This window comes from Poecilia formosa, unplaced genomic scaffold (genome assembly GCF_000485575.1).
Source record: "Poecilia formosa unplaced genomic scaffold, Poecilia_formosa-5.1.2 Scaffold40, whole genome shotgun sequence".
NCBI lineage: Eukaryota > Metazoa > Chordata > Actinopteri > Cyprinodontiformes > Poeciliidae > Poecilia > Poecilia formosa.
This window is the reverse complement of record NW_006799979.1, coordinates 2,556,789-2,573,752: the sequence shown is the minus strand read 5'-3', so window position 1 is coordinate 2,573,752 and position 16,964 is coordinate 2,556,789. Positions and strand designations below refer to the sequence as shown.

The following is a 16,964-nucleotide window of genomic DNA, read 5'->3' as shown; positions in this document are numbered from 1 at the left end:
AACGTTGAAAGCCACTCCAATTTTAGTTACATTTGGTGGAGAAGGAAGTTGTGCTCAGAGTCTTCTTCTGAGGTTTCCATGTTGTTTCATTCAGCGGTTCATGATGCGGCGCCACCACAGGTGAGCGGGCTAACTGGTCGCTCAAAGGGTTTGGTACGTTTGAACCACAGCAGCTGAAAATAAAACAAAAAAATGTTTTGCAACTTTGGTCTCCAATAAAAAAAAAATCAAATCTCTCAGGTATGGAAACACCCTTAGCCTACTTCATGTTGTCAGACAGGTTCCACTTGAGTTTGTTTTCCAAATCTACAGGATTCGGTTTGACGGTAAGAACCATCCCAAAAATTTAGCTTTAATCAAAGTTGATTCATTATAGGGCCTCGTTAGTTTGGATCGCAAACAAATGAGAACTGAGTTTAGTATTTACTGTTCTGATGATCTGAAAAGCTCAAGTGACAGGAAGTAAGTAAAGTAATCTTTAGCAGCACCGCAGAACTTACGAAATGATACTCAGAACCTGCGTTTGTGGGTTTGGAGACACGGATAGTGAAGGGAATCCTGGAGTTGTAAATGGACACCATTACATTACATCGGCGGACAAAAAAATGCTGCATAAAAGCAAAACATCTGCTGTGTATTTACAGCAAATAACCCAAATGTAGATGAGCTTTGCTCTTGGTGAACCACAGAACTGCTAGACTGACGCCACGATGTGAAGTTTTCCATGTCTTGTGACAAAACTCCTTTCTGAGGACAAATGAGAAGATGAAATTTAAAATGTCACTTTGGTTCATGTCTTGACACTATTTACCACTTCAGTACTGTGTGTGAGTGTGTGTGTGAGTGTGTGTGTATGCTGTCACACCACGCTTTAAAGAGTTTTTTTTTTTTAATGGGGAAGAGGAATATTTGGACATTTTATCAATAGGCATTATTAAATCCTGCTTGCTTGAGCTAATCTTGGCGGACCGGAGCGAGGGCACCGGGAGAGTTAGTGAAAGAGTGAATAGGAGAGAAGGAGAGAGCAGGGATGTCTGCCCCATGAGGTGATGAGAGACCGTCTGTAAGCCGCTTATTATATCGACTACCACCTTTTCTTTCTCCTCCACCAGCCTCTCCCTCGTTCTCTCCCCCTTTACCTCGCTCATTTTCCTCTGTTTCCTTCGCTCGCCTTTTTGCTTTATCCAACTTATTCTATATCCTCTCAGTCTTTCTCCTTTTTCAAAAACTTAACTGTGCAAACACACACACACACACACGCCCACGCACCCACGCACACATACACACAGAGAGAGAGAGAATCGCGGGCGCACACACTTTTACGCGGCAGGCAGGGCCAAGGCGAACCTTCTTGTTCAAAGCCAGAAGCTGAAGTTTTATTCAAATGAATGTTTACTTCTTTCGCTGCCAAGATGTGCGTATTTGTCTCCGGTTGTGCATGTGTGTGCAATAAAAAGCGAGGGAGAAATAGTTTGGATTGAGTGTGTGCGGGCGCGCGCGCTCGTTTCAGTGTGTGTTACACGCACGGCAGAAGGAGAAGGGCTGACTGTAGGTGATAAGCCAGGCAGGCCTGCACACTGTGATTATCACACACTGGACGCCCTGTCTCACACACACACACACACGCGCTCACTCCTACACACTTGCATACACAATGGCCAACGAGGGAGTGTGTTGCAGGGATTTAGGAGGGACGGACGGAGAGACAGACGAGCAGACAGAGAAAGAAGCCTTGGATCACAGGCAAGGTGGAAGCCACAACAGAAGCAAATGAACACAGACTGGGAAAATCACAATGCCTCCCTTTATGTTGGCCATTGTGTTTTCCTGGGTGTTATATCAATGCCGATGTGCTGTGATGTCGCGACACACGGGGATCCAAGTGTGTGTCTTCACACCAGAGATGCTTCGTTTGTGTCGCGGGGATATGACATCTGTCGGGCATTTTAATTGACTGATTTCCTTTTCCCGCTGTCTTTGATGCAGGTGTGTGGCCTTCTGAGGAGGTGATGGCACATTACTGTCTGCAGAAGCGGCACTCGTTCAAGTGAGTTTTCACTGTTTTGTTTTGTTTTGTGTTTTTTCTCTCTCTCTTTTTTTTTTTCTGCTGACGTTTTCATGTTTCAGCGGTTCAAAGTCATTGTCTGAGATGCGGGAGAAAGTGGCCACAGTTCTCTCTCTGGCCTGTTTTTAAAGCTTTAGGAGTTACAAAGTGTTACCCCACCCCCACCTGTTGCCAGTGGGGAAGGCTGCTACACACTTTGCCCTTGGTTACAAGTGACACACATTTTGCTGTTTGGAAATATTTTCACATGCGAAATAATAAATGAACCTGCAGACTATGAAAAGTAAACCAATTAAACCCGCATTTCATAACTTTTAGTTGTTTTTCCTAAATATTTTGTTAAAACTGTGACAGTTTTAACAAAGTGTCAAAAATGAAGCTCCTCTGCATCCGCTCTGTGGTCCTACTGCCATCTCCAAAAATCCACCGCTTAGTCAGAAACCGCCAGTCAGAGCCAAGAGGAGGGGCTTAGTGTTGTCAATCAAGCTTGTGCACACACTGCTCATGATTGCTAGTTTGCTCTAGCCATGGTAATGTTGAAAAACAAAACAAAACAAGAAATTACTGTTAAAGAAAAACTGTTTATCCACTGTCAGTGGTGGTCATGCTAACTAGCCTGTGCACAGTCTGACGTGGGGAAGCAACAGACCTGGCAACCCGTATACTGAGGCGATTAGTCCTGAATGCAGCCATTAGATTTTGAGACTCTTGCTGCAGGTTTTTCCCTCTTCCGTTTCTCAGCGTGTCCTGACTGGTTCCCATGAATAAAGGCGACTATTGTGACACATTTTTTTTTTTATTTATTTATGTTTTTAAACAGATTCATCAATCACTAATGTAAGTCCATCAATTACACTAGTTTTCTCTGGCTGTGCTGCCTCTCCCCCAGCCATCACTGGACTGGTGGTCAGCTGGCTGAAGGCTTATTTACAAAAGAAACCCATTTACCCATTTGGACACATTTCTAGTCACTAATAGCTAAACCTACAGACTATAAAGAAACGTGAAAAGGTTTTTTGCCTTTCTTTCCAATTCATTAATTCCGTGTTTTTATTTATTTATTCTTAAAGAAGTGAAGATACTCACATTATAACATTCTGCATAATATTGTTACATCCTGAATGATTGGAAGAGTAGGCAGGACTCTGTGGTTCTGGACCAAAGTGGTTCAGGTTTTATGTGAAAGGTCAGAACTGCTTTGTGTCACTTGGTCAACATAAACCCATGTTGGGTTCCTGAAGGCTCTGTTCTCGGGCCACTTCTCAATTCACGGACTATTCCTGTCAGGTACTGCAAAGTACAAACGCTTTGTATTTATCTGCTTGCTTCTTTTAAATCATGAGTATAAACATTACTGTCTCCTGCAGTTTTCCCCAAAATATTACTCTATTCACGTTGCACCTTTATCTGCTCAAATTGGCCTTTTTTAAGGTTATTTTTCTTTTAATTTGAATTTTCTTTTGCTTCAATGTGTCTTATCTCTGTTTCTCTGTTTTTCTGCACAGAAACTTTGAATTTCACTTTGTGTGAAAGGAGCAACACCAACATTTTCTCTGCATTGTCTTTAGCAGTACAAACAACTGTGCTGCTAAACAATCATGTTTTGCATTCTTCTGCTACAAAACCATAATGTTATCATAATACGAGAATCTCACACCTACTCAGAAGATGCTTGCTCATGAAGATTCTCTATAAATTGTAGGGTAAAACAAACAAACAAACAAACAAAAAAAACGCTGCTTTTTATCTTTCGCAAACATTTACCACTTTGACACCAGAGCATTTTTTTTTCTCTTCCTTTTCTGCGCCTTCTGCTCTTTTCCCCGTCTTGTTGTCTGCCGTGCATCAGGGCTGCCCTGTGGCACACGGCTGAAAAGCACCCGGGCACTTTTGATTTCCACTCAAGGTGGAACGTCACCCTTTGATTTCCTGTTTTAACATTCAAGAGGCGGGAGGCGAGGAGGAGAGGGGTTATTGATCAGAGCGGTGTAGTGAAGGTCAGCAGGAAAGGGAGGAGGAAGGGAGGGATGGAGCGGGTGGTGGGGGGGGATGAAAGAGGACAGGGGCAGAGATGGAGGGGCAGGGGAGATGAAAGGAGGAGGAGGATGAGGAGAGGGGTTGAGTGAGCAGACAAGCTGCAGGACTTTGTGTGTGTGTGTGTGTGTGTGTGTGTGTGTGTGTGTGTGTTGCTCCTCAGATATCCTGCTGATTGAGCTTGTGCTTCTCAGTGTTCAGCATTCAGCTTTCAAGTTGATGGTTGAATTGATATTTCTTACCCCGCTGTGTTTAGTGTTTGTGTATCTGCCCGGGCTCGTAGCGTAGCGCGTCGGAGTGTCTCTCCATATCTGCTCAGATCTACTGTACAGCACGTGCGTGTTAGTACTAAACTGCTGTTTTCTTTTCTTTCTTTTTTTTTGCCTCACTAAAGTAAATCTCACCCCGACTCGCCTCTCTTTCTCCTCCTCTCTGTCTCCCAGGGGTGCAGTGTGTGAGTTAGGAGGAGGTATGACTTGCCTTGGTGGGCTCATGGTAAGTGAGACACACACGCACACGCACGCACAAAAGCAGCAGACTTCTGCAAGGAAAAGTGTCTCGGCTTCTCTAATAAAACTAATCATCGCCAATCAATATACGCACAGCATGAGCACGCAGTGTCCTTATCTATTCAGGCTCCGTCATTCACTTCCTGCGCGCTGGAATGCGAGTTTAGATTTGCGAGCCTTCAGGGGGAATTTGCATGCAAACACTTTACTCACAGCAGTTTAATAAAGCGACTCATTTGTGTTCAGGGTTTACCGCCAGATTCACTGAGCAGATTATGCCTGAGTGTTTCTCCTGATTGGTTGGTTTTGTTTTTTTGTTTTTTTCCCCCTGGAGTCTGCGTCGAGAACAGTTAGTCGTTTCTAACATTAAATGGCTTAAAAGAGAAAAGTGTGCTGGAAAGAATTTGTGTTTAGAAGAAGAAGAAAAAATGACTTTCTAAAGTGCCACATCAAAAGTGTGTAAAAAAAAAAAAAAAATCCTGTTTGCAATAAATGCAGCCAGAGTCTTCCTGTCCAGCTACAGTGGGAGGTTTTCCAGCAGTGTTGAGGAAATATTAGGACAGCCCACTCAATATTGAGAAATGTTCAGATTTTATATATCAATAAAGCTTGTTTTAATTGTTAAACATAAGATATAAACTTAAACTACGTTATCTAACTGGAAAAGGTTTGGACACCTTACCTCTGTATATGTAACCAAGGTTATCCACCTTGGTTACATATCATCAGTCTGAGGCAGGTTTGCCCCTCTCCTCTCTGCACCTCTGATCTATTTGAGGTGTTTCTTGCTTGTTCAGCCTGTATTAAGTCACATAAAGATCAAGATCTGGGATTTGTCCTAAAAGTTCCAGTTCAGCTTCAGCTTGAAGTTTTTTTTTTTGTTTGTTTTGTTTTTTTTACAGTTTCTTTGACATTTCAAATACAAATACACAGTAGAAGAATTGGTTCTGATTCTGTAAAGCATCCCCAAACCATGACACTTCCACCTCCACGTTTCACAATTAATGTTAGGTTGTGTTTTTTTATTGGTTTGTTTATTTTTAGCTGCGTTGTTGTCCTTTGCTCTGATGGCCAAACAATTTGTTCTTAGACTCATTTGTCCAAGGAAAACTAGTCTAGAAACTTTAGTCTGTCCTTAATGAGCAGTGGGTTCTTCCCAGCCTCTTTTTGATTGTACATTTCACACACTTTCATGTATTAACAACAGCAAGAACCTGCTTGCAATGACAGTTAAGTTTTCGGGAACTACTTTTAGCATCAGACCTGAGCTCATTGCCAGTCGTTTTGTCCGCTTGGGGACTGTCTGATTTTTAATTTTTTAAAATCCCCCTTAAATCTCACAGACCCAAAGCTGCCACAATCTTGTTTCTTAGAGGTTTTAGACGCTATTTCAATCTTCACACTCGCTTTAACAGAGGAGAACCAAACTAGTTGTCTGAGTGATGAAGTTGTCATTTATTCCACTCCAAAATGAGCATTTTCTTTTATTTTACAAAACAAATTAAAGATATTTTTTAAATTGTTGATTTACATCACTTGAATTGTGTGTTTAAAAATGTCCTAGGGTGTCTTAATCTATTTTATGTCTGCAGATAAAGATTCCTGTGATTGACAAAATTATTTAGCATAAAATGTAATCAAAAATATGCAAACAAGCATCCGCTTTGTCACAAAAGTAGTGAAACTTCAATAAGCCGTCGAGTATTTGGATGCCTAATACACTCCTCCACACACATGTGGAGACACCCTGCAGTCTGTCAGCTATAGGGCTTATTAGTCAGAGTCTTCTGGGGCCCTCCATATAGCAGGCTTCAGTGTCCCATCGATCTGTTAGATGCCAATGAGTGTGTGTGTATGTGTGTGTGTGTGTGTGTAAAACGCTGAGTTTTATCTCCTAGCGGTCAATACACCGTGTTTTGACATTGGTGGTCTGAGATGGGATCCTTCCTTCACACCTCTTCCCTCCTTCATCCGTCACTGACACCACTCTCCCCGCATTTTCTTGTTTTGTTTTTTTTGTTTGTTTTTTTTGTGAAGGTATGATGCTAAATATTGTTGAGTGTTTGACCATTAATTCTCAGTAAAAATCAGCATGAAGATGTGATGAAACTATCGTTTTCTGAAAGTCGGAGGGTCAACCCACTAAACGCTTTTTTGAGCATTCTTAAACACGTTGTTGCCTTTCCAATGCACTTCTCATCTCTGAAAAAAAATTTATGAATCCAGATTTTTTTAAAATTGTGGGTTTCTCAAGAGATTAGCAGTGGTTAATATAATTTCTGCAGACTTTAGTTTGAATCATCCTGGTGCAGTCTGAGTCTGAATGGATTTTTGTTTATATAAAACAACTCAAACTGTTGAAATAAGTGCTAATTTATGGATGTATTATTTAATTTTTTTGACTTCCCAAAAAAAAGGGCATTGTTCTTTGAATTAATTGACTTAATCTTTAATTTATTTCCATTCGGTCTGAAACTGAAACCCGTAAAACTGACACGTCGACTCTTAGAGCCGGACTGTTTTCGCATCGTGTCGACATTAGGAATGATTACTTAATGTTCGAAGAAATATTTGCTGTAGCTTTACATAATCGGCTTGGCAGATTATTTGTGTTTGGTTAGTAAAGTCATTATTCTCACAGATTTGTGACTGCTTACTAGCTGAGCGTGCAGATTGATGCTCCTGTGTCGACCAGCTGGACTCCCGTTCCTTCAGCTGTGTGCTCTGGTGGAGCCTGAAGGTGTCGTCCCGTTATTTCAGCAGATGGCGAGCAGCCCCGCACCTCACTCAGTGACCCCCTTCAAACGCCCCTCAGGGTTTCAACATGTGTGTCTGTATGTTCACTTCTGCAGACAAATGCATGCATGATGGTTCCAGAGCAGGTTGTGCCGTTTTATTTATACTGATTTCGCCCATCCAGATGTGGAGACAGGATGTATCGCAGTAACACAATCTCAAACTGAATTTTTATTTATTTTTATTTTTTTTTAAAGAAATCTAACTTTCTTTTCAGCATTCAATAAGGGGGGAAAGTAAGGTTTTTTAAGAAAACCAGTGTTGGCACAGCTTGCAATGTGTGAATAAAATAAATTATATTAGACTAATATAATGCTTTATTAGGGCACTCAAAGATGCCTTTCAATGAAATCAGTCATTTCCAGGCAGGCCGAAGGTGACAAGCTGCAGAACTGTTGCGCGTGGCATCATGGCCTCTTTAGGATGACAAGTTGCTCAAAATAAAAATCTGTTCACTTTTAGCTAGAAAGCTGAAAATTGGATATCCATGAGTTGCAGAAATGGTTTATATTTGGTTCAAACACAAAAATCCTTTTTTTTTTTTTGCTCACAACCATCACAGTTCCCAAACCTAAACCCAGTGGAGGGCCTGTAGGGTGAGCTGCAGAGAGCGTTAGGAGACCCCAGGACTGACTCTGACTCTAAGGTTATAATGGCCGGTTATGTAATACCTGCCAGTGACTCATTCATTTTGGCTAATCAGGCAATAAAATGCCAATAATCAGTTGACGAATTTGACCCAATAACCCAGTTGACTTCATTTAAATAATTTTTTTTTTATTAGATTTTAGTGTAGCATTGAAAATAAAAGACAATATGTGGAGCTGGTGCAATATTATTAGGGCTAGTTTTATTGCAGTTTTTATGCAGTCTTGTGGGCGTGGCAAGGTGGCGCCTTTGTGTGGCTTCGCCAATGTTTTAGCCGCCTGTCTCTTTTTTAGCCGTCTTATTAAAACTATACGAGTTTTAATAAGAAACTTATCTTATTTTGTGAGCAGACTTATACAGTTTGCTCAGAAAAACTAAGCATTGTTTTTCTGAGCAGACTGCTTATTAAAACTAGCCAGCTAGTTAGTTAGCCATCTACTTGTTAGCTAGCAGATAGCATTAATACTGTGGAGCACATTCTTCTGACTTGTGGTTGTAAGACCCACTTCTATAAGGATTTTGTCAACTAAATCTTTATTAATAGTACTTTTCATTAGGTTAGATATGTAGTAATTTCATGTATGGGAAAGAGCTGTTAGCTAGATCATTTTAGCAGGATGTGCTAAAATTGAGAATTAGTGTTACACGGCTATTGGCAAAATGTTATGGCTCTAGCTAAAAAAAAAAATACAGTTATATCATCAAGTTATCATGGCATTATTGCATCCAGAAGGTCAAAAATGATGATATTTTCTGCTGTTGTGCAGAGTATAGTCAAAGTCAAAGATTGCTCTCTGGAGAAATTCTTGGTTTCCTAAATATTGCCAAACGGGGTTCAGTACAATAATGGCAGCAGAGACACTGACAATTTCACCACTGATGATTTTTATAAACAATAATCTCTTAAAGAGGGAGGGGATTTCTGTGTTTTCTAAGGGTAAGATAATGTTACTGCAAAACAAGAGGAATTTCTTTTAAGCCATTTTGCACGTCTTAACAGAGGTGCCGACAAATTTGACCCACTTGGAGATGCAGGCGCCCTCTTTAACAAAAGCCAACAGCCTGACATACGCTTGCTGATACAGGAAAAAGGCATTTGTAAAGAAAAAGACTGTCAAAAAGCCGAGAGTCTACACCGGAGCGCACACCTCACCCCCCTCCCTATCTACATCTCCCTCGCACACGTCGAAACGCGGCAACTCTCCATTCTCTCGTCGTCGTTTCGCAGTATACGCTCCGCAAAGTTATATGAAGGGCATCAGGCAGGCCCGGCGAGCCGAGTGCAGAGTGACAGCGGCGAACGGAGTGATGGCTCGGCCTGATAAACACCCAGCGTCAAATGAAAAGGCTTTGCGCTTGCCATCATCCCCTGTCACAATGCAATTACCGAACAGAGTGATAGCAAGATAGCAGGCCCCCACCGCTAGCCACAATGATAAAAGTATTGACTGATTTGATTGAATGATTAAAATAATGCAGACATAAAAATGGGGTGAAGATAGAGAGAGGGGAAAATGGCAGGGAGAGACGGAGAGACGGAGGGCGGCGTGGGCCGGGCTGCCAAGGAGCGAGGCTTTTGTAGATACGGTTATGTCATTATTGTGTGCGTGCGTTCAGATGTTTGCTTCATCTGAGGCTGCTGTTTTTTATTTTTTTTTATTTTTGGGGGGTTTGTTCTTTTGTTCCGTGTTGTTTAATTTCTCCGTCTCTTTCCTGTCTCTCCTCCGGCTCTCAGGTTGCCATTTCTGCTGACGTGAAGGAAGTCCTGCTATCAGATGGGAATGAGAAGTCCATTCAGAGTATCCTTTCATCGTCCTCTCCTCTCTCTCTCCGTCTCTCCATCGCTGCCGTAGCTCCATTAGCTCACAGCGATTCATGTGCGATCGTACAATTTTTGTTCCAGCGGAAAAAAATAAAAAACAAACCCTTTGCTTTTCTTTTGTCCCTCAGTGAGATAGTTAGGCGTTTGATTGTGTGTCCTTTAGATGGAAATCTATGGTGCAGGAATGTTTTTTTTTTGTTTTTTTTTGTTCTGTGATTAAAATGTTCACATCCTAAAGGGGAAAACATTGGGCTTTTTTTAATTTGAGTTTCAAATATTTAATTTCCTTCCTATCAGTATGAAAATGTATTGCAACGGATACCATCTCATTGGATTTATTGACACTGAGAGGATTAGCATCCAAAAACGAGAAACAATCAAATTTAAAGTTCTGCATATTGGGTCTGAAATGTTGCTTTTTCTGATGGTTCGTTGCCTTCGCTGTCAGCTATCAAACGGTAGAGAATCATGGAGCAAAAGGCAGACAAATTAGCGCAACACTTTTGCTGCTTCTCTTCAAGCGTAAATAAGAATACAATTGTGGAAAGCAGCGTTTTAAAAAAAGATATCCGGTTTTATTTTTAAGACTTGGATGAGAACGATAACCACAGTGCAAAGATTCATGTCTGAATCAACAATTTAAAGAGGTATTTAGAGGTTGCTTTAACTGGAGTTCTTTCACTTAAGAGGTTGTAATCAGTCATAAGTTTGCTGGCGTTAAACAACTTCACTAAAATGAAGACGACTAGTTTCAAAGGATTCTGGTAGCAGTGGCGAGGTCAAGACAAAAGTGGACTTGAAACTGCTTCACTCTCTAAAATGTGGAGCCATGCAAACTGTATTTTATTTGCTTTAATATGCTGCCAGGTTTGCAAAAGAAAGTTACTTACACAAGATTATATGTGCCGATGAAACCAAATAATATTTACATAGACTGTGTTAGAAACAAAAAAAACTTTTTATTTCACTGCCGGCAAAACATGTTGCCACATACTTAACATTCGCGTTGAGGTTTATAGGTTTTTATGTTGCTTTTGAAGTTATGGCCTCTTCCGTTCTGAGTGGCCTTCCAGCCAATGTTGGGTCTGAAAACTTTAACAAGAACATTTGGGTGAATGCGGCTTTATTCACGATGAACCAAACTTTTGGACATGTTGGTTTATTGTGTTAAAAACCTCTGCAGCCGTGCCTCCACATTATTCTTATGTGGGCAAATGGAAATAATAGTTTTAGTCCTACTTGACCTAAAACATGACATTTTTGTGTGTTTTAATGATAGAAAGTGAGAAAGGAGGGTCAATGTCTTTTTAAAACATGAACGTAAACATCTTGTTTCAACTATATATCTGTTAGTTATTCATGATTCATTTGGAAGTAAATAGGATTTTTCTGTGTTCTTTCAGCTGATTGGACTGAATTCTGCCTTTTGCAAATTTTAACCCCTGCACTGTAAAAAAAATATATTTTCCAACTCAACTTGACTGAGTCTAGTTCCCTTGTTGGGTTGACTCAGTTAAGTTGTATCAACTTAAACTGTCACTTAAAAAAAGCTGTTGGTATAACTTCAATTACGTTGACTTAACTGTCTTTAGCAAGTATATTAAACTAAAACTGATTAGTTAAGAGAAATTAAAAAATAAAAAATAAAAACTTGCTCCAATTTATTCAGCCAAGTCTTTATTGTATTTCATTAAGTTGATTTAACATGAAAATTTACATTTTTGTAAATTAAATTAAATTAAAGTCAACTTTAAGATGTAGGTTTTATTACAAATCATGCTTGTGACTTTAAAGGAGGAACACAAAGTCTTGTGGACATTATTTTAGTCAAGTCAGTCTCTGCCTAAATGCTAATTAATCCTCATTATTACATAATAACTGACAAGTTATGCATCCAAATATGAAGTCCATGGTCAGTCTTGTTACTGGTGTTTTCTGAGTCAGAAATGAGTTTTTTTCCCCACTGAACTTGCAGCTCATGACGGACCCTAGATGTCGTGTCGGAGTGCAGGAGAACAGCCGGGCACATTCTGAGGAGGGGGCATCTACCAACCGCATCCGCCAAAATAAGAGCGCTGCGACTGGCATCCTGTCAGATTTAGTTTTGAGAGTTTATCTAACGCTGAGGTTTAGGGTGAGAGCTTGAAGCGATCTTTACAATCAAGTTTGTTTGAAATGCTGGGTGTGTGTGTGTTTTTTTTTCTTTCTTCTTCAAATTAAGACATGTAATTATGTTTTTAGAAGAAATCTTTAGGTGAGATTTTTGGTGTCGTTTCTTCTTTAAGTGGGGCATCGATCAAAACACGCTCGTCTTTTCATCACAGCTCTTCTTCCCTCATTTCATTTCATCTTTTTTTCCCCCTCATTTAATCCTTTTAGATCTTCCAGTAATCAATGGGGCAGCGCCGCAAAAAAGGAAAAAAGCAGCTTGTCTCACCGTCTGTTAACAAACGAGGGAAATCTAAATATGCGTCTCGCTTTCCCCCGTTGAGCGACGCGGCTCTTCCAAATTTAACCCCGCTTACGGCATCTCCGTCCCCAGCCGGGCTACAATGCTCCTTCTCTGATCACAATAAGACCAAACAATAACATCGCGAAGACTGTAAAACACACACTTGGACACGCAAACAATACGCCATTGACCGGCCGCTTTGTTTCCTAGAACAAACACTCGGGGAGAATTGTAAGTGAATTCAGAGCGAAAAATGGAAGCGAGTATACACACACACACACACACACAGAGAGAGAAAAGGTGGGGGGTGAGAAAGACTCAGGATTTGTCCCGGACTCTGCCAAATTGGTCCATTCACACACTTTGTGGTATTTCCTCCCGTTGAGGCCTGAGCCGTGTCCTAATGGCCTCTGTTTATCTCGCGTGGCTTTTTATTTTGCGGCAGAATGGAGAGCGATGGCGGCTGTTGATAGGGCTTCAGATTTATTCAGCGAAATAGATGAGAAGATACGAAAAGGAAGAAGAAGAAGTTGTGAACGGATGGCATTTACTGTACACGCTCTGGGAGAACAGATTTCCCACTTTTCGTAGAAGTTGTTGACCTCCTTTATTGTTGTCAGGCCTCCCGCCCCGCCATAAAAAAACAACAAAAAAAAAACATGCAGCGAAGAGAGCAGAAACCGCCGCTGCTCTGACCTTGAATACTCATGTAGGAAATCAATGGAAATGTTCCATTAAGAATGATTGATGCATGTCATTGGCCGCTGCCGCTCGGCCTCAAGTGATTGAAGAAAATGTTTTTTTTCCCCCCCCACTTTAAAGCTCAACAAGACTCAAAATTCTTTATTTGATTTCTCAAATGTCTTTTTTTTTACTGCTGTGCATGTCTTCACTTGGGGACAGGTGTGTGTGTGTGTGTGTGTGCGTGTGCGTGTGTGTGTGTGTGTATAAACTTTCCCTCAGTGGCGTAAGCGTGCTCTGACCGGCCTTTCGTGCTCACTCCTTCGCAGGCGTTCTGATTGTGTGCAAATAAGACACATTTCTGCATCCTAAATGCTCCTCGCCTGCGTAACCTGTGTGTCGTTTGTGTTTCTCGTCGTGGGACGCCTCTGAGATCCGTAACAGATTTACAGCGATCAGTTCATCACATGTTCCGGCTCTCTTCATCCATCCCTCTTGTTCTTCCCCCCCACCCTGCCTTTGTCGATTGGATTCGTCTCGGCCCTCTGCTGGCTTTAAAGACAAGGAAATCCTAATTGAATTGCTTTGCAACTCCACTAGTCGCTGTATTAATAGACAACTTGACATCAATCACCCAGCCTTTGTGTGTCTTCATTTGTGTGTGTGTGTGTGTTTTATTTTTTCTATCTGTGGTTAAAAGCCTTTCCATTGATCCGGTACGAAGCAGCTGTGATGTAGCGCTCCGTCCCTGGACATCATTTCTGCTCACTCATGCTTTCCTCTATGTGGGTGTTGTTGACCACGCAACATGTTTCCCACAGTTCTCTAGTTTTATATCTTCTGATATCCTTCCCGGCAACACTGACATCCACGTTTACAACGGACGTGCTATTACATTTGCTTTAAACTAAACATCGCTTTGAAAGAGCTGATTAGTCAAATGTTAGGTGACCGTTTGTCTGCTGAACACTTTAAGCTATTTGTCCCAAAATAACTTGTATCCGTTGTGTTTGCCGATAAAGAGCAACTTGGAGCGTCTTGATTCAGGACCTAATGAGATCTGAGCACCAACAACTTTCTTTCATGGGACTTTTTGATAAATTATAAATGGCAATGTTTCATTTTTAGTCTGTGTTAGATGTGGTTTTATTTTTTTCAGTGTAAACAGGAATCATTTCAGTTTTAACCTGAAATGATAATAATAATAATCATAGAGCAGCATGCTGTTGAAAGTGCACATAGAGATACACACACATAAAAGAACACGTACACGTCATGCACCCAAACACACGCAACACCCACGCGACACAAACACACACAATTTGGCAAAAAATGTGGGGTGAACTTAATGTTGGTTCGTGAAAAGCAGGAACTTGCGCCGCCGCCGCTGCCTCCTGCCCACATTTTAGAGATGAATCCTTGACCGCTGCACCTCAGATGTTCGGAGAGTGGTCGAAAGGAACAGACAGGCCGGAAAGTTTGGGTCAACGCACGTATCGTCAAGGTAAGATAAATCCAATTGAGAATTTGTGACATGAGTTAAACACTTATATGTGTTATTAACTGTTCTATTGCTTAAAAGCTTTCTTGTTTTCACTAGAACAATATTTTAGTTTGAGGTGTTTAGATTCGTGGTCTCCAGCCACAGACTCCTGAAAAGTGTTGAACATAATCATCGGCTGACTCTGTGGGCTAGTTTGAAGTAAATTCGTTTGATTTTCAAATGTCTGCTGTGATTCAAATGCGACTTGGTCAACACGTATTTGTGTCATCGTGTCGCCCGAATCTCCAACTGGAAATACGGTTGCTTCAGATATTCAGCGTGAAAGAACTCGTCCCGTTTTGAGCGTTCTGCAGATTAATTATCGGGCTTTAAAGTCCAAGCATGCGCCTAGGATCATCAAAGAAAAGTGACCCTCTTTGATGAGGATCAATGGTCCAGAAAACATGCACACACTCCTCACATGCAAGGACAGGCTAAAATGAACCTAATTGTTGTCCCCGTCTCAAAAAAAAAACACATTTTCCAATGACTGTTTTTTTTTTTTTTTTTTTTTNATTAATTATCGGGCTTTAAAGTCCAAGCATGCGCACAGGATCATCCAAGAAAAGTGACCCTCTTTGATGAGGATCAATGGTCCAGAAAACATGCATCTGAGCTCATTATACATGTAATTTCTCAGTCCAAAATAATTGTTGTCCCCGTCAAAAAAAAAAAAAAAAAAAACATTTTCCAATGACTGTTTTTTTTTTTTTGCTCCCCTACGTCCTCTCTCTCCGTCTCTCCATCCCTCGCTCCTGAGCATATTTACATGAGTGGTAGATGGAGTGAAAAAGTAAACGTATAATTAGGCTACATTACTTTGATTGTTTTCTTTTCAGATTATGCCTGCTGTCATCTCGGCGCCGCAAGAGGGGGCGAAGGCCACGATGCGATTGTGCTAGGGGATGGAGAGGGAGGGGCATGTCGCGCGATGTCGTTTGCACACTCATGCATACGTGCGAGCGTTGTGTGTTGGGGCCTCCCACTGTGAACTGAGATTGTATTTCTAGCAGGGCCTAATGTTTTGTTTACTGAGTGTTAAAAATGCCTAATTAATAATCCCCCCCACCCCTCCTCCAAATCTGCCTGACAGTGGGAAAGAGAGAGAAAGGCAAAGTGGCGTGGAAAAAGAGGTGAAGAGGAAAGCTGGGCGCTTGGAGGAGGACAAAACAGCAGCACCGGTTCAGAGGCGGATTTCAGCGGGACAGAAAACCGCAGCGGCATCAGGATGAACCGTGTGTCTCTTTCGTCAAGCGTCCCTTTGAGAGCGATATTTATAAATCGAGCACACTTGTTTTGTTTTTTTTGTGAGGTTGTGGGGATTTGGTTGCAATTACATGCGTGCGTGTTTAAAGGCAGGCGATTAATTTGAAAACGTTGGATTTGTTGATGTTACAAATTCATGTTTTAGGTCTTGACGTTACCTATCGAGACCTGAAAGTATCTCTTCGGCTTTTAGGAGGGTTACGAGGTTCACAGCAGCGTGTTACACAAAAAGAAGGGCAAGGAGAGTTAGACTGATACGCTCAGTGGCAAGTTTTGCTTTAAAAAAAAAACAAAAAACACAGCAGGCGGACATTTGTGTAAAACTAAGGTAGCACGTACAATGAATAATCTTTCCACCAAAGCACAGCCAATTTACAGTTAACATTTCTAAAGTGTGTTTGAAACAAAACGACTTCTTTTAAACCTTCTTGAATATGAAAACCTGGAAAACGGAGATGTTTTGGTTCGAGACAATACGTAAAACTCTTTCTGATGGATATATTCTGTACATACGTTCAGAATACATATATATATATATATATATATATATATATTGTGAATCATTGCATTCTAGCTGTGTCCCAGAGCTCGACTTTGGCAATGTTCTCAAAACCAGAGAAAATAAATAGAAGCGCCGGGGGGTTGAAAAGCAACCTGTGCGGAAGGTGGGCTCTTCCTCTCGGCATGTGTGTGTGTTCACAAGGTATAAATGTCAAGTGTCATGTCAGACGCTCCCTTGCTTTATCCCGCAGACGTCATGTCTTCCTCTCCGATGCGTTCTCCTGGTCTCTACTGAGGCAGAAAAACAGTGGGGGTCACGGAGAGCGAGGTGTCAGACAGCCAGCAGCTCAGTGCTGAAGAGGAAAAGAGCAGTGAAGGTGGAGAAAGAGAAGACGAAGACAAAGAGCTTTTTCTCCATGTCGGGGTCTTTTTTTGTTTTTTTTTTAGCAGCGCCGCTTGGTTTCTTTCACCACCCGTCCAAATGCTGAACTTTTGTCTCTGTTTCATGTGTGTGTTACAGGGTGGTGAGGTGGGACTGCGAGGTGGACATTTCAGCGCTGGAAGGTCACTTTGATACAGTCATGTGTGCAGACTGGTACGTTTACACACACATACACACACACATACACGCACACACACACACACAC

At 41.4% G+C, this 16,964-nt stretch overlaps 1 protein-coding gene across 1 annotated transcript in view; it reads left to right on the top strand.

Annotated features, from left to right (window-relative positions):
- camkmt (calmodulin-lysine N-methyltransferase) overlaps positions 1-16,964 on the top strand; it is a 107,840-nt gene that overhangs the window by 67,366 nt on the left and 23,510 nt on the right. Inside the window, exons 4-8 of the mRNA XM_007551183.2 lie at positions 1,987-2,047; positions 4,543-4,594; positions 9,788-9,851; positions 14,445-14,511; positions 16,838-16,912. Coding sequence (XP_007551245.1) covers positions 1,987-2,047; positions 4,543-4,594; positions 9,788-9,851; positions 14,445-14,511; positions 16,838-16,912 — 319 coding nt within the window. The remainder of the gene's footprint in view (positions 1-1,986; positions 2,048-4,542; positions 4,595-9,787; positions 9,852-14,444; positions 14,512-16,837; positions 16,913-16,964) is intronic.